The sequence below is a fragment of the Ceratotherium simum genome, chromosome 21, assembly GCF_057802395.1.
Source record: "Ceratotherium simum simum isolate JZ-2026a chromosome 21, ASM5780239v1, whole genome shotgun sequence".
Lineage (NCBI taxonomy): Eukaryota > Metazoa > Chordata > Mammalia > Perissodactyla > Rhinocerotidae > Ceratotherium > Ceratotherium simum.
The window spans coordinates 24,202,511-24,220,519 of NC_141920.1; the positions used below are offsets into that span (position 1 = coordinate 24,202,511).

The 18,009-nt window shown below is 50.2% G+C and overlaps 3 protein-coding genes across 5 annotated transcripts in view; 2 read left to right on the forward strand and 1 right to left on the reverse strand.

Moving 5' to 3' along the window:
* The window catches only part of CPNE1 (copine 1), a 34,861-nt gene extending 28,578 nt beyond the window's left edge, over positions 1-6,283 (forward strand). For all 3 annotated transcript variants that reach the window (XM_004430469.2, XM_004430467.2, XM_087445344.1), the window contains exons 2-16: positions 824-952; positions 1,051-1,230; positions 1,388-1,462; positions 1,550-1,621; positions 1,765-1,845; positions 2,013-2,102; positions 2,223-2,309; positions 2,448-2,534; positions 2,628-2,687; positions 2,767-2,900; positions 3,006-3,060; positions 3,301-3,352; positions 5,226-5,359; positions 5,510-5,746; positions 5,949-6,283. In XM_004430469.2, coding sequence (XP_004430526.1) covers positions 824-952; positions 1,051-1,230; positions 1,388-1,462; positions 1,550-1,621; positions 1,765-1,845; positions 2,013-2,102; positions 2,223-2,309; positions 2,448-2,534; positions 2,628-2,687; positions 2,767-2,900; positions 3,006-3,060; positions 3,301-3,352; positions 5,226-5,359; positions 5,510-5,746; positions 5,949-6,089 — 1,614 coding nt within the window. In that variant the 3' untranslated portion in view covers positions 6,090-6,283. The remainder of the gene's footprint in view (positions 1-823; positions 953-1,050; positions 1,231-1,387; positions 1,463-1,549; positions 1,622-1,764; positions 1,846-2,012; positions 2,103-2,222; positions 2,310-2,447; positions 2,535-2,627; positions 2,688-2,766; positions 2,901-3,005; positions 3,061-3,300; positions 3,353-5,225; positions 5,360-5,509; positions 5,747-5,948) is intronic.
* A 1,307-nt stretch (positions 6,284-7,590) lies between these two features.
* Positions 7,591-14,715, reverse strand: SPAG4 (sperm associated antigen 4). The gene is made up of 12 exons (XM_004430472.3): positions 14,302-14,715; positions 13,687-13,791; positions 13,303-13,369; positions 13,043-13,104; positions 12,760-12,803; positions 12,446-12,471; positions 12,216-12,324; positions 11,839-11,914; positions 11,584-11,699; positions 11,029-11,196; positions 10,426-10,515; positions 7,591-10,311 (listed from the first exon to the last, which is right to left on the reverse strand). The coding sequence occupies exons 1-12, from the start codon at positions 14,609-14,611 to the stop codon at positions 10,162-10,164; spliced, it is 1,323 nt and encodes a 440-aa protein (XP_004430529.1). The 5' UTR covers positions 14,612-14,715; the 3' UTR covers positions 7,591-10,161.
* Positions 14,716-17,356: 2,641 nt separating this feature from the next.
* The window catches only part of LOC101398522 (fer-1-like protein 4), a 43,149-nt gene continuing 42,496 nt past the window's right edge, over positions 17,357-18,009 (forward strand). The window contains 2 exon segments of the mRNA XM_087445345.1: positions 17,357-17,490; positions 17,763-17,818. Of these exon segments, the coding sequence (XP_087301471.1) occupies positions 17,412-17,490; positions 17,763-17,818 (135 nt within the window). The 5' untranslated portion in view covers positions 17,357-17,411.

Below are 18,009 nucleotides of genomic sequence, written 5' to 3' on the forward strand. Positions count from 1 at the left end.
ATGATGGCTTGGACTGGGTAGTGGCAGTGAGAATAGTGAGGAGTTGGAGATGAGCAGCTGATTAGAGGCTAGGAGAACCAGTGGGGGATCATAACTCTACCTCAGGATGCAGGGCCCCAGGGTTAGTGGGAAATCTTGGAGGAAGAGACTTTTTTTTTTTTTTTTTAAGATTTTATTTATTTTTTTCCCCCAAAGCCACAGTAGATAGTTGTATGTCATAGCTGCACATCCTTCTAGTTGCTGTATGTGGGACGCGGCCTCAGCATGGCCGGAGAAGCAGTGCGTTGGTGCGCGCCTGGGATCTGAACCAGGGCTGCCAGCAGCGGAGGGCACGCACTTAACCGCTAAGCCACGGGGCCGGCCCGGAAGAGACTTTTTGGGTAGCAGTACCTGGATCATGGTTGTGTTTGGGGCAATATTGGGATTGGAACTTGGATTAGGATGTGATCTGGGGCCAGTAAGGGGGTTAGAATAAGATTCATTGGTCTCTGAGAAGATCAGGGTTGGAGTCTGGGTCTGGGGAGCATTATTGGCATTAGGACCAAGTCAAAGTTGATGGAGGCTAGTACACTTTTTCTGCATCTTTCAGTAATACTCTTGGACCAGACTTATTTGTAACCACCATCTCCTGTCCTGTTGAGCTCACCCAAGGGGATTGGAGGAGTATGAAGGCTATAGGGCCTTCTCTTCCTTGGGTGTCATGGGGGTGGACGCAGGCTCAGCCCTGCCTGGGTGAAGCCTGCTGGCCTTCCCAAGCTAGGACCTACAGTCAGGAATGGTGGAGAAAGGTCTTCGGTGTTTGACTCAGGTTCTTTTTCCCCAGATGGCCCACTGCGTGACCTTGGTTCAGCTGTCCATTTCCTGTGACCACCTCATTGACAAGGACATTGGCTCCAAGTCGGACCCACTCTGTGTCCTTTTACAGGATGTGGGGGGGGGCAACTGGGCTGAGGTGAGAAGGACAATGGGGGTTAAGGTTGTGGAGGGAGGCTAAGACTGTTTTGGGGTAGAGGGTGTGTAACTGTGATGCTTATTGGCCTCTGCCCACAGCTTGGCCGGACTGAACAAGTACGGAACTGTTCAAGCCCTGAGTTCTCCAAGACTCTGCAGCTTGAGTACCACTTTGAAACAGTCCAGAAGCTCCGATTTGGCATCTATGACATAGACAACAAGACACATGAGCTGGGGGATGATGACTTCCTAGGAGGGGCTGAGTGTTCCCTAGGACAGGTATGTAGGACCAGGGATTAGAATCCTTCAGACACAGGTTCAGTAAGAGCCCTGTTAGACAACCCAGCCTGCCTGGAACTTGGAGGTGGGGTCACACAGGACCTAACCCTGCCTGAGATCTTGACACCTGCCCCATCCTACCCTTGCTCTGCCCCAGATTGTGTCCAGCCGGATACTAACTCTACCCTTGATGCTGAAGCCTGGAAAACCTGCTGGGCGGGGGACCATCACGGTAAGGAAGAACTCTGCAAGGGTTGTGGGGGGACTTACATAATGAGGAATTCATGAGGTGATACAGTCTCCTGCCTCCCTTCCCTAGGTCTCAGCTCAGGAGTTGAAGGATAGTCGTGTAGTGACCATGGAGGTGGAGGCCAGAAACCTAGATAAGAAGGTGCTGCATGGAAGGAGGCCCTGGGGCTTTAAGAATTAAGGGGAAAGGGATGGTGTGTTGGAGGGCAGGGGTGGGGACAGAGGTCTGGCATAGTGGGTGTCCCTCCCTAAGTCTTATAACTGGTGTCTCTGTGGCATTGACAGGACTTCCTGGGGAAATCGGATCCATTCCTTGAGTTCTTCTACCAGGGTGATGGGAAATGGCATCTGGCATACAGATCTGAGGTGTGAGACCCTGGGGATTGGGTGAGGTGGGGCAGGAGAGAATCTCCTGAGATTTGTGACTACCGAGGTTTGTAATACAGGGAAAGAGATTACATATAGGTAGGAGAGAATGGCAGCTCTCTACATGCCAGCTCAGAGCTCACCGAGGCCTTGCTCTCCTTCTTTAGGTAATCAAGAACAATCTGAACCCTACATGGAAGCGCTTCTCTGTTCCCCTTCAGCGTTTCTGTGGAGGAGACCCCAGCACACCCATCCAGGTGAGGAGCTTGCCTCCTAAGTGGACTGAGCAGGGGTAGAGAGCCTGGGGAGGGATTTATTCTCACCTGCCACCTGCCTCCTGGTTTGTCTTTATACACACATAACACCTTCCTCTCCAGGTGCGATGCTCAGACTATGACAGTGATGGTTCACATGATCTCATTGGTACCTTCCACACCAGCTTGGCCCAGCTGCAAACAGTCCCAGTAAGTGTTGGCCCTGCTCAGGGATGTTGACATGGGCCTAGAGGGCTGCCGCCCCAGGGAGAGAGGCAGGGCAGGGGAGCTCCAGTCCTGACTGATGCTCTGGGAGTTTTCCTACCCTAATTTTTCTCTCCTCACCAGGCTGAGTTTGAATGCATCCACCCTGAGAAGCAGCAGAAAAAGAAAAGCTACAAGAACTCGGGAATTATCTGTGTGAAGATTTGCCAGGTGAGACAATAGCCCATGTGTCTCAGACTCTGAACCCTGAGCTCCATGGCTTCAATCCCTTTTCCCCAGCCATGACCCTAGTTTCATCTGCAGGTAGAAACGGAGTATTCATTTCTGGACTATGTGATGGGAGGCTGTCAAATCAACTTCACTGTAAGTTGCTTTACCAGGGGCCAGAGAACAGATCTGGGGCTCAAAGTGGCCTTCAGCTACTCTCCTCCCCTACTCCCAGGTAGGCGTGGACTTCACGGGCTCCAATGGAGACCCTTCCTCACCCAACTCCCTGCACTACCTGAGCCCAACAGGGGTCAATGAGTACCTGACAGCACTGTGGAGTGTGGGTAGCGTGGTTCAGGACTACGACTCGTGAGTAACTTCTTCTCTTGCCCATCCCCACTCCCTGCAGGTGCTTCAGCCTCTGGGCTCACAGTCCCCTCACTGCCTCTTTCCCAACTTACTGTCTTCTCACAGGGACAAGCTGTTCCCAGCATTTGGATTTGGGGCCCAGGTACCACCTGACTGGCAGGTGAGCTCTCTCTTCCGTTCTTCCACTCTTGTTTTCAGTTTCAGGGTCCTGATTTTGGGGGATGCGGTGAACTTGCTGTCTGGCACCCAGCTGTATGGGGAGATGAAGGGATATATCCCTACAGGCATGTGTATAGCAAGTGCTAAGGACTAAATAGCTCCTAAACAATTGATATATAGTGCCCTTTTTCTGAGCACAAAGGTGGTCACAGAAGAACCTCATTTTCATTCTTGTCCTCAGGTCTCCCATGAATTTGCCTTGAACTTTAACCCCAATAACCCCTACTGTACAGGTAAGTCCTCCCATCCTGCAGCATAAGGCAGATCTGTCCAACCTAGAGGGCGAAACCTATGCGAGCAAGGAAAGAGTGGGAGTGGGGGAGCAGATACCTGACTCTGTTGTCCAGAGGAGTGGATTTTAGAGTTAGGCCTCTGGAGTGAAATCTTCATCTTGCCACTTGCTAACCTTGTGACTTGGGGCCAGTTGCTTAGCTTCTGTGTGCTTTGGCTTCATCATAAGGCTACATATTGTAGGATATTGAATGTTTTAGGAGAGGGTGTGTGTCAAGTTTGAAGCAGTAAGTCTGGCACTTACTAATTGCTCTCTAAAAAAATGGCAGCCATTATATTATCATTATTATCTTTGCCTAGAAGCTCACTGGTACTTATTTGGGCATCAGTGGAAGCCTTGGTGCCTCCCTGCAGCTCTTTTGGGGCTGCTTTTTGCCCCTAGCTCTTTTGCCTAGAGAGAGCCAAACCTCGTGGCTCCCCAGCACCACTTGGGCAACACTGAAGTGGACAACTTGACCTAACCTGATCTGATCTGGGTTTTTATTTTGACATGAGTTCAGACTTAGAGAAAAGTTGCAAGAATAGTTATAGGGGTTCAGATCATTGGAGCTCAGGGGTTAGGACCTGGGTCACAGAGGCTGTTGTTTACCTTCACCCACATTCCCCCCAAACATGAGCATTTTACCACATTTGCTTTGTCATTCTCTCCCTTTCTCTTAGGTTCTCTGTTTCTCTCCTTCTCTTTCTATATATATATACATTTTTTTTTCTGAAATGTTTGAAGATTGTAGTGAACAAGCCCTGCCCCAGGTTTGCCTCTATGGCCCCACCAACTTTGCACTCATCATCATCCACATGGCCCTTTATCCCTAAATACTTCAGTATGTGTTTCCTAAAATCAAAGACATTCTCTTACATAACACAGTACACTTCTCAAAATCAGGAAATTAACATCAATACAATACTATATCCAATCTATATAATTTATTCAAATTTTGTCTATTGTTCTGTCTTTCACAGCAAAAGAAAATCTCGGATCATGTGTTGCTTTCAGTTGTCTTGTCTTCCAGAGTTCATGTCTTTTATGATATTGACATTTTTTAAGATTACAGGCTAGATAATTTATAGAATGTCTCTGAGTTTGGGTTTACCTGATATTTCCTCATGATTAGATTCAGATTATGCATTTTGGGCAGAAATACCACAGAAGTGACACTGTATTCTTCTCAGTGCATTATATCAGGAGGCACATGATGTTGATTTATCCTATTAACCAGTCGTGTTAACTTTGATCACCTGGTTAAGGTAGAGTCTACCAGGTATCTCTACTATACAAGTACTGTTTTTCTCTTTGTAATTAATATCTTTTGGGAAGATACTTTGAGGCTATGTAAATATCTAATTACTCATCAACTTTCACCCTTTAGTTTTAGCATCCACTGATATTCCTTGCCTGAATCAGTTATCTATGATTGTCAAATGATTTTGTCATTCCTCCTTCTACATTTTAAGGAAGAGCTTTCCCTTCTTTCCCATTATTTAATAACTCTGTGGATTCTTATTTTATTAAATAGGTTATAATTTATTATTTTATTAAGTGGGTTATAATCTGATGTTCGCCTGTCCTAAATTTGTTCAGAGGATTCCCCGTAATCTGGGCTTTAATTCAAGCTGTGATTTTAGGGCAAGTGCCCCTCTTCTCTTTGGCTTTAATTTCCTCATCTGTAGGATAAGTTTAAGTATCTTGGGTTACAGGGGTGATTGAATGAAATGCACCCAGGTTCCCAAATCTCCTTGCCCAGGACAGGGTGATGTCAGGACTGGCTCAATCCTGAAAGGCCCAGTATTTTAGTGTTTTTTGCCCTCCTTCTCTAGGCATCCAAGGCATTGTGGATGCCTACCGCCAAGCCCTGCCCCAAGTTCGTCTCTATGGCCCCACCAACTTTGCACCCATCATCAACCATGTGGCCAGGTTTGCAGCCCAGGCTGCACATCAGAGGACTGCCTCGGTGAGGGTCGTGGGAGGTGGGGGTGGTGGGATGGTCTTGGTCAAGGGCTCCCTTGAGGGCCATGTAACAAGGGACTTCTTGTCAGTGTGGGAATGTGTGGCTGAGGTGTTAAGAGGGTTTGCCTCAGTGTATGAATGGGTTTGCCCCCAGCAATACTTCGTGCTGTTGCTGCTGACCGACGGTGCTGTGACAGATGTGGAGGCCACATGTGAGGCTGTGGTTCGTGCCTCCCACCTGCCCATGTCAGTGATCATCGTCGGTGTGGGTGGTGCTGACTTTGAGGCCATGGAGCAGCTGGATGCTGATGGTGGACCCCTGCGTACACGTTCTGGGGAGGCATCTGCCCGTGACATAGTGCAGTTTGTGCCCTACCGCCGCTTCCAGAATGTGAGTGGGAGCAAGCTTGGGGGCAGACTAGATCTGGGAGTTTACCCTTCTACCTCTCCCTGATATGAGTGGAGATACTCACTCTTTCATCTAAGTTTGGGGCAGGTTGGGTGTTGGGTTTGTATCCTTTCTTTGGTATGAAACGTAGACCTTGGGAAGCTTTTATGGGCCACGACTGACCTTGCCCCTCTTCTCCTGGCAGGCCCCTCGAGAGGCGTTGGCACAGACTGTGCTCGCAGAAGTACCCGTACAACTGGTCTCCTACTTCAAGGCCCAAGGTTGGGCCCCCCTCAAGCCACTTCCACCCCCAGACAAGGGCCCTGCACAGGCCCCTCAGGCCTAGATTCCCTTAGAGAGTAAGCTGTGGCCAGTCCTGTGTCTCCAAGGGTCCCTATGGGCCATGGCGCAATCCTGCACACACTCCCCAGTGCTAGCACTTTGTATTTTATACTTTTATACTTGTTCCTGCTATTGCTGCTCTTGATCCCATCTGCTTGCCCCTGGAGCCCCTCATTCAATAAAGATCAATGAAGACTACTGCTTTGCCACTGCTCCATGTGTTTTTGGGTGGGAATCTGCCATTAGCCATGTTTACTTCTCCTCTCTGAGCCTCAGTTTGTTGACCTTAGGGTTTGTTGAGTAAAGGTTGCCCCTGACATAATAGCCCCACTCAAAGAAATTGGGTATTCCTGGCGAGATATCTAGAGACACTGACTCTATTTTTGAAAATACAAAGATTAAATGTAAGTCAAACACCCAGCCAGCCTGTCCTGCTTCAGGGCAGAGCTGAGCTGGGAACACAGAAGGTGGAAAGTGCTAGGGGAGGAATGAGTTTTAAGATTGAGCAAGGGCTATGCTAGACTTCCTGGAGGAAGGAACAGTGGTGGTTCTAGTCCTAAAGATAGGCTATAAGCCTGAATTTTTTAACAGCTATTTTTTCTTACTAGAAAATTAATATGTATATTAATTGTAGAAAAAAATTCAGAAAAAAATAAATAGTACCTAAACTCCCACGTCCCAATAATATATTTGGTGCAGGTCCGGCCCCGTGGCTTAGAGATTAAGTGCACACGCTCCGCTACTGGTGACCCGGGTTCGGATCCTGGGCGCGCACCGACGCACCGCTTCTCCGGCCCTGCTGAGGCCATGTCCTACATACAGCAACTAGAAGGATGTGCAACTATGACATACAACTATCTATTGGGGCTTTGGGGAAAAAAAAAAAAGGAAGAGGATTGGCAATAGATGTTAGCTCAGAGCCGGTCTTCCTCAGCAAAAAAAGAGGAGGATTAGCATAGATGTTAGCTCAGGGCTGATCTTCCTCACAAAAAAAAAAAAAAATTTGGTGCATATTTTTTAGTCTTTTATGCTTATTTATAGTCTATACATGTTATTTATTTTATGAAAATAGGATCATATTATACATGATATTTTAGCATGTTTTAAACTGTAAAATGTATGCTAATTAGTACAAAATGATTTCAAATAAAATATTGTATAAAGTAGATTATGGAGCAGGTGAGGACCCTTGTCTTTCCTAGGTTTGACATTTTTTTTTTCTAAATAGGATATTATCCATAATGTTTGCACCTTGTTTTTATTATGTTTTGGGTTACCCATTAGAACTTATTGCTGACCTCATTCTTTTTAATACCTTTATATTATTTTGTCTGTGAGTGTACTAGAGCTTATTTAGCCAATCCCTTATTTACTGAAATTTGGGTCCCTTCCAGTTTTGTTCTATTACAGTGCTGTAATAAATATCCTTGTACAGGGGCTCGCCCCATGGCTTAGCGGTTAAGTGTGTGCGCTCCGCTGCTGGCGGCCCGGGTTCGGATCCCGGTCGCACACCGAGGCACTGCTTCTCCGGCCATGCTGAGGCTGCGTCCCACATACAGCAACTAGAAGGACATACAACTATCTACTGGGGCTTTGGGGGGAAAAAATATCCTTGTACATTTATCTGTGCATTTACAGGAATGTTTCTGAAGGATTTGTTCCTAGAAGTGGAAATGCTAGATCAGAGGGTATGAATGTTTAAAATTTTTGATATTATAAATTGCTGTCCATAACAACAGTTTTTTACCCCTTTTGTTAATGACAGGCAAAAAAAGAAAAACAATCTAATTTTTATTTATTTATTTTTTTGTGAGGAAGATTAGCTCTGAGCTAACATCCACGCCAATCCTCCTCTTTTTGCTGAGGAAGACTGGCCCTGGGCTAACATCTGTGCCTGTCTTCCTCCACTTTATATGGGACACTGCCACAGCATGGCCTGATAAGCGGTGCATCGGTGCACGCCCGGGATCCGAACCTGGGCCGCCAGCAGCGGAACGCGCGCATTTAACTGCTACGCCATGGGGCTGGCCCCCCAAAAATCTAATTTTTAGTTTGAATTTATTTAATTATGAAGGCTAGGTATCATTTCATATGTTTATTTATGAACTATATTTCTTCAGAATAGCCTATGTATAGGTTTTTGTTGTTGTTATAGCCTTTATTCTGTTAACAGTTATTCAGTTATTAAGCCTTTGTCACTTATACACATTGAAAATATTTCTTCCTAGGCTATTGTCTTTTCATTCATAGTTATCTTTTGGTTGATAGAACTCTTTTGATATGGAAGTTTAAAATTTTTATGTGTACTAATCTAGCTCGCTTTTTAAGGAATTATCCATATATTAATTACTTTCCATGACATTAAACATCCCCTTATATTCCCATTTCTATTGGCTCCATATTATTTTTATAGCATAATTTATCTTCTTAAATACTATTTCCAGTTTTTTTCTTTATAAACAACAGTTGATAAAGAATTTTAATCTGGCCAATTGTTAGCTGTGTGACCTTGGGCAAGTAATGTCCCCTTTGTGAGCATTACTTTCCTCATCTTGAAGGGGGAGATAATAGCACTTCAACAGTGTGATGAATATTCTTATAAGTATTATCTTTGATTACATCTGTGTATCCTTTGGATCCATTCTTAGAAATGGAATTGCTCTTATTAAAGAGTTTAAAAATTTTTTAATTTATTTTTTGTGAGGAAGATCAGCCTTGAGCTAACATCCATGCTAATCCTCCTCTTTTTGCTGAGGAAGACCAGCTCTGAGCTAACATCTGTTGCCAATCCTCCTCCTTTTTTTTCCCCAAAGCCCCAGTAGATAGTTGTATGACATAGTTGCACATCCTTCTAGTTGCTGTATGTGGGACACGGCCTCAGCAGGGCCGGAGAAGCGGTGCATCGGTGCGCGCCCGGGATCCGAACCTGGGCCGCCAGTAGCGGAGCGTGCGCACTTAACCGCTAAGCCACGGGGCCGGCCCAAGAGTATAAAAAATTTTAAGGCTTTTGGTTCCTATTGTGAAACTGCCTTCCAAAAAGCTCTATTAGTTCATATTTCTCACCTTAGGCTTTGAAAGCACTCGATAGACTTTTTCCTTTGTCTTCAAATTACAAAAGTAATATCCCCAAAATTGAAACAGATGGATATGTGCTCCCCTCCCAGACATACTCACACATTCCACTTCCTAGAGGTGTAACCACTGTTAATAGTCTGTATATTCTTCCAAAACATGAACACACTGGAACAGCCAAGATGTTGCATGTTTCTCTACTCATGCTGGTTCCCCTTTTCTACTCTCTGCCCAGGTAGAACTCATTAATCCTTTGATGCCTGTCTCCTCCATCATTTATTCCTCCAATTCTACTTTTGACGCTTAGAGTGAAGAATTCTTGGATCAGTAAATGAATTGTCCTGTTTCCTGGAACATCCTCTCTCCCCTATCAGGTTTCTTGAGGGCAGGTACTGGTGAAAACGACCGTTTGTACTGTGCCTAGCATAGAGTAGGACACTCAGGTCTCAGTATAGACAACCTGAGTAGGGGCTACCAGGCCTGCATCAACTCTGACTCAGATGTTCCTAGAAGTCCTCAAGTCTCCTTAGTTTTTGAGTGTTTAACTGAAGAAAAGGGGATTCCTAGCAGGAGTTGGGGGACTTTCCCAGAGGTTGGGGGTGGGAATTGAGGTGCACAAGCCTGGCTTCTGGCTGACTGGCAGCTCTACAGTTAAAGAGGGTGGCCTGTGGAGGAAGGTGTGCTTGGGTCCTGCTGTGGCGCTGCTCTTCACCAGCTATGTGACCTTGAGCAAGTTACCTGACCTGAGTGGTTGTGAAGATTGGTTAGGTAATGTGTATAATAATGTCCAGAGCACCGTCATCTTGCACGTGGTCAGCTCTCCATAAACATGAGCTGCTGCTATTGTATTGATCTGGACTTCTCCAAGAAAAGAGGGCACATTGAGAGGTAGACTCCCCAACATACTTATATACCAAAGGCAACCAGAGCCCCCCAACAGACCCCCAGTACTGATCCAGCTTATTTCAGCACAGACCTCCACTCTACTGCAACCATCAGCATGTTTAATGTGCCCCCCCTGTGGCACTATCCCCTGTCCCCTCTGAGGTTCTCATGCCATGGGCTCTGACTCGATACAAGCACGTGAAACGGGGATGGCCCCAGTTGCTTAGAATCTGGATCTTCACCTTGGGAAAGGCAGCTGGGGGGTCATTCTGGGGAGACAAATGGATAATGCCAAGACCTGCTCTCCCAAGGGCTGTCTTCCTCCCCAGTCTTCCCTCACTGTCCCACTCCCTTAGCACCCTCACCCCCAGAGATAAACACACCTGTAGGTGGAAAGTCTGAATCTCAGATTTCTCCACGTCGAAGGTGAATTTCCCCAAGAAAACCTCAGTCTTGTCATCAACTTGGAGGCCCTGGTAGGTGAAGAGTGAGGGGAGGAACAGTGAGGCACAGGTGGAGAGAGAAAGCAACTTTGTTGAGAACCTACTATGTGTTCAATAGCTGTATGCATGCTCTCATTTATTTTTTGGTGTTAGGATAGTGTAGTGTGGAATGTGGGCTCAAAGAAACTAGGTTGCGAGTTTTAATCTGGCCAATTGTTAGCTGTGTGACCTTGGGCAAGTAATGTCCCCTTGGTGAGCATTACTTTCCTCATCTTGAAGGGGGAGATAATAGCACTTCATAGATTGTGTGGAAGGGAGGAGATAATCCATGTAAAGTACTTGGCACAGGAAACGCTCAATAAGCCATAACTAATATTTGGATATAGTTATAATTTATAACCTATAGCAGTCCTGAGAGGCAAGTGCGAGATATCCATTTTATAGATGAGCAAGGGAAGACTCAGATAGTGGCACCGGTTTTCATGACTACCTGCTGCTTTCTAGGCAAAATCCCCCACGTCCTTGGGCCTCAGCCCCACTCACATAGACTGCGAAGTCGCGGGGAGCGCTGTTGGCTCCCCTGGTGTGGGCCACACTGGGCGGTGGGTGCTGCAGGGTGATGTCGCTCAGCTGCACACGACCCGGCAGTCGGATCACCACCTGGCCCTGGTCGCCCTCAAAAGCCCAGCAATTCCCAGGGAACACATCTGGCTGCAGGCGGGCGGGGCAGATAGACCTTCAGAACCGGAGGACCGACTGACGGTGGCCCTTCCTCAGCCTGGGCATTGGTTCAGGGAGGCCTTGCCCTCGGCTCGACTCCATCATTGGCCCCACCCAGTCCTCCACCCCCAGGCCGGGGCCCTGCCCAGCCACATCCCGCCCAGAGCCCCAGTCCCTAGCACTGCCAGGTCTCTCCTTAAGCTTAATGCCGTTCTTGGCGTCGCCCAGAGCCTCACCAAAGCCAAGCCAGGCCCCGCCTCCAGCCGGGCCCGTCCTTAGCCTAGCAGGGCCCCGCCTAGCGCCACTCGCTCCACCTCCTAGGAGCTGTTGGGTCCTTTCCCCAGCGTCCTGCCCCTGGGATTTAAGTTCCAGGCCCACCTCCAGGATAACCGTGGGCGGCCGCGCGTAGTTCCAGAAACTGAAGCGATTCCAGAAGTAGGCGGTGTTCGCGTCCTCGTAGTCGTGGGATGTCTTCTCTAGGTCGATGGAGGCTCCTGGAGCAGGGGGAAGCAACCACTCAGCTGACTGACAGCTGGGGAAGGGTCTGTCTGAGGTCAGTCTCCCTGGGCTGGCCATGTGCATAGGTCTGTCTGTGTCAATGTCTCCGTCTCTCTGTGTCTCTGAATCTCTTACCCACAGAGCTCAGCGCATAGTCGGGTTTCTGCACAAAGTCCTCATTCAGCCTCTGGAATACGAGCTTGGCCACCCTCTGAAAGGAGAGTGGGCGAGGCCTGGAGTGACGGGGCTTGCGCGTCGATTTATAGGGGGACAAAGTTCTCTGGGAACTAGGCTCTCTGGGATGGACATTGTGGGCCCCGGGAGAAATCCCTAAGTGAGGGCTCTAGGGCAGGGCTTTAAGGCTCAGGACACAGGGAACTGGTCTCGGCAAGTTTCCAAGGTGGCCGGAGACTGTGGAGTGGGCGGAGCCACGGGGGCCAGGCTCCCGAGGCTAGGCTCCCAAACCCCTATGGGGCCCAACTCTGCGAACAGGGTGCAGCTGAGTGGCTCACCTCGCTGTTGGCTGCGCGAACGCTGGACACCTCCTTGTGGAGTTTATCCAGCTCAGCCTGGAGCTGCTGCAGCTGCTGCCCCTGGGAGCGCACGCGCTCGTGGTACTCGCTGCAGGCGGGAGTTTGGCACGGTGCAGTTGGCCCATCCTCCCCCTGGACACTTCCCATAAGGCCCACCACAGAAGCACCGTTGAGCCCTCCAATTCCCCACCCCAGGTGCACTCTTTCACCTTAGACTCAGCATCTCCTTAGGTTCCTATTGGGGAAGGGAGAGACAAAATACAGCGCTGCTCACCTCCCACCTACCCAGAGCAGCCAGACTCAAAGTGTCTTCTTTTTGAGGACTGTCCTCCTTCCCTGACCTCCCAGGACCACTCAGAGACCCTCAAGCACCTCTGGGCACAATCCCTCAGAAATCTGTTTATATCCAGCCCTTCCTTAGGATTATAGCCTCCAGCACTGCCTCCCTCCCAGCAGCCCAGGTGAACCCCACAGGTGTATAACCTGCCAACCACCACCCAGGTATACAGTCTCCCGGACTCACATTCTCTGCAGGAGGGACCAGGTACAGGAGTCCCCACCAGAGTGCTGGAGAAAGATGGGAGTGGTCTCAGGGGAAGGGAAGGGGAGGTTTCCCTGGCATAAAGGGACAGTGAGGAGAGAAGAGGCTTGAGGGGGTTGAGTCTGAGGGGGGACTAGAGGGCCCTGTAAGGGACTATGAGGAGCCGAAGGAGCTTGAGTGGGCTGAAGGGTTTAGGAGAAAATGTGCTGGGTTTGTCTTCAAAGCATCCAGGGCTGGGACCCCAAGGAATTCACCCCCCCCTCACCTGCCAGAAAGAGGCTCAGCAGTGACACGGCCGTGAGCAGGAAGCGGGTGGAACAGACTTCCCTGAAGAACCGGAGGGAGGCTGAGGCCCTGAGACTCTAGTGAACCCCGCAGCCCCCACCCACCCCAGGGACCTAAACCCAGCTCCTGTGAACACAAGTCAACTGGGTCTGAATTGGCTCGAGCTTCAGCCAGGTCCGGCCCTGCGCCCCACCCCCTCCAAAGAGCAGCCCGTGGGGCTCCCCCTTCCCTCCCTCTGACCTGTACACACCGACCAGCACGTCTCCTACCAGGGATAACAACACGCTCAGCACCTGGAAGAGTAGGCCTGAGGAGAGGAGAGGGGGCTCAACGACTACAGCTTAGAGACGGGGGAGACGAAGAGGGGCTCAGAGGACGTGGTGTTCGAGGTTCACAAGGGGCTCAGGAAAGGGCTTCAGGGAAGGGCACAGGGCTCAGGAAGAGAGGGGTGGGCTACGAGAATAGGTGGGGGCCAGAAGAATGAGCTGAGGTTCAGAGAACGTGGATCGGGCTCAGGGAAGGAGCTGGAGACTCAGACATGGGCCGGGGGCTCAAAGATGAGAACTGGAATTCGCAGAGGGGAGCTGGAGGGTCAGAAGGAATCCAGGCTGGCCTGGCGCGTACTCAGGAAGCTCTTGGACACTCGCGGAGAAGGCATCTCCTGTCTCAGATCCAGGGTCGAGAGAAGGTCGAGCTGCTCCTCAGAGACAACGGGAGAGCCAGCCGGTTCTGCGGGAGCCCAGGGGCTCCATTGGGGCCTTGCGCACCGCAAGCCCACTCTTTCCCCGGGACCTGGCCGCAGGCTCTCCAGCCCAGAAGCGGGGCAGGCTCTCACATGCTTTGGTCCCACGGCATTCCCTTAGGTCTCTGTCAGCATTCTGAAGCCCCGACCCTCAAGGATGCTCAGTCACGACTTTGGTCCTACCCCCAAAAGGAGGCCCCGCCCCTAGCCTTAAGTCTTGGGGCGGCCCCAATTCCCTGGTAGCCACTCACGCTAACTCCGGGGCCGCGCCTCCTCACTGGTGCCCATTCTCAGGATTTTCCCCGCCCTTTCCTAGGGTCGTCCATCATACCGAGGCCCCGCCCCTTAGGGGATCGTATTTGGTGCTTTTCCTCTTCACCCTACAGGCCCCACCCCTTGGGAGGTGCCCAGATATAGTTTTATCCCGGTTCCGCGCCAAGCCCCCCCTGAGGCCCCGCCCCCTCCCTCGACTCACCCGGGGTCGACCCCGCCCGCACCCGAGGCCCCGCCCCTCACGGTTGCCGCGCCACAGGCGGTCCGCCCATCGTGGCTCCGAGGCGGCGGCTTCTGCCGAGAGCTTCCAGCCCATTTGGTTCCTCCGGACACTCCTGCGCTCAAGGCAGGCTCACCGCAGCTCGAGCCCCGGGCTCTTCTGCCCTTGGGCTCCCCGGGCCCCGGCCCAGCTGACTGGTGCCCGCTGCTGTCCCCCGAGGTGACGCTCACTGAGCTGTTGCTGTTGTCGCTGTAAAAGTTGGGCGTGTGCTTGTGCGGGGACGCGACTGAGCCCGGGCGGGGGCTCCGCCGCATCCTGACCCCGGGCCGCCCCCTCACGGACGCCAAAGTAGCCGCCGCAGCCGCCAAGGCCCTGGGCCCTCGCTCAGCCGGTGCGCGCCGCCGGGACCCTGAGTGCAGCCGGCGGGCCCAGCGGCCTGACCCAACCCTCTCTGCCGTATCTGGGCCGGCTGCTGACGTCACAGAGGAGACCAAGGTCTCGGCAGAACGCCCTGACAGGGCGTCACAGAGCTAGTCGTGACGTCACTGGGAGCCATGGCAGTCTCTCATTCTTTCTCATGTTAAGGCAAGCAATGACATCAAGCACTTCCCAGAATACCCTATCTAAAATTGCGCTCGGCTAAAAGAATTTTTATCCCCCTTGCTTTGTTTTTCTCCTCAGCACTTAACCGCTAGCACGCTATACATTTTGTTTCTTCGTTGCCTGTCACTCCCCCGCTAGAACGTAAATTTTATGAAGGCAGAGGTATTTGTTTTGTTCACTACTGTACCCTACAGCACCTAGATAGGCCTGGCATGTAGTAGGTACTCAAATATTTGTGAATGAATAAATGTTAAGGAAGGGGCATGGAGTCACCCAGGGCACTTCTAAATAAACATTTAGCCTTCTTTGCTCTGCAAACCCTTCAGGCCCCTCCTCTCATGCTAGTCATCAAGCCAGAAAATCTGAGAGTCCCCCTCCCAAACCCATGTTCACCTGGGATCTATGCGGTGAGAATTAAGGACCATAACCACACTCAGACCAACCATCTGAGTCACCGAGAACAGAATGAGGAATCACAGATGGTCACAGCCAAGAGACTAGAGGTTCCCAGACTCTTGCTGTGCAACAGAATACCAGTGCAGCTTATAGAAATTCAGGTTCCCGGGCACACCTTGAGATTCTACTTCAGTATTTCTGGAGTGGGCACAGGAATGTGCATTTCTAACAACCACATGTGTGATCCTGATTAAGGACCACACTTTGAAAAGCAATGCAGTGCATCCTGTGCACATTACACAGCTAGGCAAACAGGTCCAGAAAGGGGAAAGGACTTTCCTGAGACCACTCAGTGCTTAATGGAGATTAGAATTCCAAAATCCTGCCCTCAAGCCCAGTACTCTTACTGCTACATCCCTTCTTCTTGGGAATGTTAGGAAGTGGAAGTGGCAGTTCTTAGAGGGGTTGAGAGAACCTGCCAGGCTGTGTTCCACCCAGAGGGGAGGTGTCCGTGTTAGGTTCCAGTGGGATGGCATCAATTCCTTGCTTGATTAGATGCCACAGAGCTCAGGGGAGTGATGAGGGTGGGGGAGGGGTAGGCAAAGGCACTGCAGGCTAAGAATTCTGGTCTCCACACCCCCCCGCCCTCCTTTGGGTCTCAGTGTCCCCATCTGTCAAATGGGGAGGTGAAGCCCTGCCCCAACATCTAGGGGCCTTAGGATCTAACCTGGACCTTGCTTAGAAACAGAACCTATGCCTCTCATCTGGTGTTTTGTAGACCCTAAAACTCACTTGAGCACCTAACACCTGGGAAATAGGTAGAACAGGACTTTCCAATCCCAGTATTGAGATTGAGAAGCTGAAGCATAAGGAAGGACCATGTCTGGCTCAAGGCCACACAGCGAGACTCAGCTCCTCTGACAGTCTAATCTTATCTGCTGCTGCTGCCCGATACATTCCTGGTACCCAAGCCAAACTGAACAAATCACAGGTCCCAGAACACACCCTGACTTCCTTCCCACTGCCTGAATGTCCGTCTCTGCTTGACTCCTGTCATCAAAGCCCATTTTAAGCACTTTCTCCTCAGGGAAGCCTTCTGGTCTCCCTGCCCTGAGGTCCCCAGCCCTGACCCTTTCCTGCTCTGATGAGGACTGCAGTCTTTCTAGGCTTTGTTTGGTGTTGGAGTCCATGAAGCTACGGGAAGACAGAGAACATGTCTGATTTGCCTCTGTAGCTGCACATCCCGCCCCCCCAGGGTGGCATAGCACAACTCCTGCACATAGGAGGTGTCATTAAATAGAATAATTAAGTGGATGGCCATGAAATGCAATCAACACATAGTTACTGTCACCCATGGGTTCACACTGGGAGATACGTTCATTCTTTCATTCAATAAAAGTACTGCACACCTATTTAAGGGTTATTAACCTAAGCTAGGAGCTCTATGTCCAGAAAAATGCACTTGTGCTCAATATTTTACAGTTTCAAGTGTTTGCAGACTCCCTGGAGGCCATCTATAGTTCCACTAATAAGACCCCAAGTTAAGGACCTCTGGCTTCTGGTTAAGAAGTGTTTTGAACACCTGCTATGTGCAAACTAGGGACACATATTCGATCACTAATACAAATGTGTTGAGTGCCTACAGCACTAATGCTGGGGGCTAGGGGACCCATTTATTAATCTATCCCTTTATTCAGCCAATGTCTTGAGGGTCTCTCATGTACCAAACCCTGAGCTGGGCATTGAGGACAAAGGTGAACAAGGAACAACAGGAGGTCCATGCCCTTGAGGCCTCATAGGCTAGCAGGGAGCAGACTAGTGTCCTGTCCTCTCCCCTTGCCTCCATCCCTACTCTGTCTCAGCTTCTACCCCACAAGGATGCAGGATAGAGGCTGAAGCTGGTGCAGACAGGGAGAATTGAGCTGACACAGGAACCTTACCCCCATCTCTCAGTCTTCCTGCTCGCTCCCTACCCATGATCCCCAGGCCTGCCACCTGTGTGTTTGACTAAAGGGCAGGGATTGCTGAACCTGCTGAGTGAGTCCAGTGAGTCAGAGGCGACTCAGGTGGGCAAGAGGGCAGGCAGGCAGAGGGAGAGCCAGTGGCCCTGGGACAATGGCTCTGACCGTGTGTGTACGGCGACTGACAGGGCTGCCGGGCAGCCATGACCGACAAGTGAGGCTCAGCTTTCGAGGTGAGGCTTGCTGGGGTGCTCTAAGGATTTTTGGAACTGGGATTCTCTGGTTCTTCCATTCTCTAGGTCCCCAATCTCATCCCTAGGCATCTCTATGGCCTGTCTCCTTTCTCCCCCAGCCCAATATCTCCAACTCTCTGCCTCCTTCCCTTCCCATTTTCTGCCTTTCTTTAAGGGTAAGTCCAGGGGGATTGGACTCCAGGCCAAGGGCAAGGGGTAATTATTTTTTTCTGGGGAGAGTCTGATAAATGACTAGTTTCAATTCTAAGCAGGCTTTACCCAGAAAACAAGGAGAATTCACTGTGGTCAAGAAGCAGATATTGGTGAGGTCAGTGGGGTTGGGTCCTAGATGGGGAGAAGCTGATCTGTGCCTCACCTAAGACCATCCTGGGGTTGGGGGGCTCATTCCTGGGTTTTGGGAGGTGTAGTCTCAGGAGGTGGGGTCAGTCTCAGGTTTGAGAAGTCAGACCTAGTTTGGGACAATTCAGAGTCAAGACTAGGGGGGTTTAGTTCTTGATT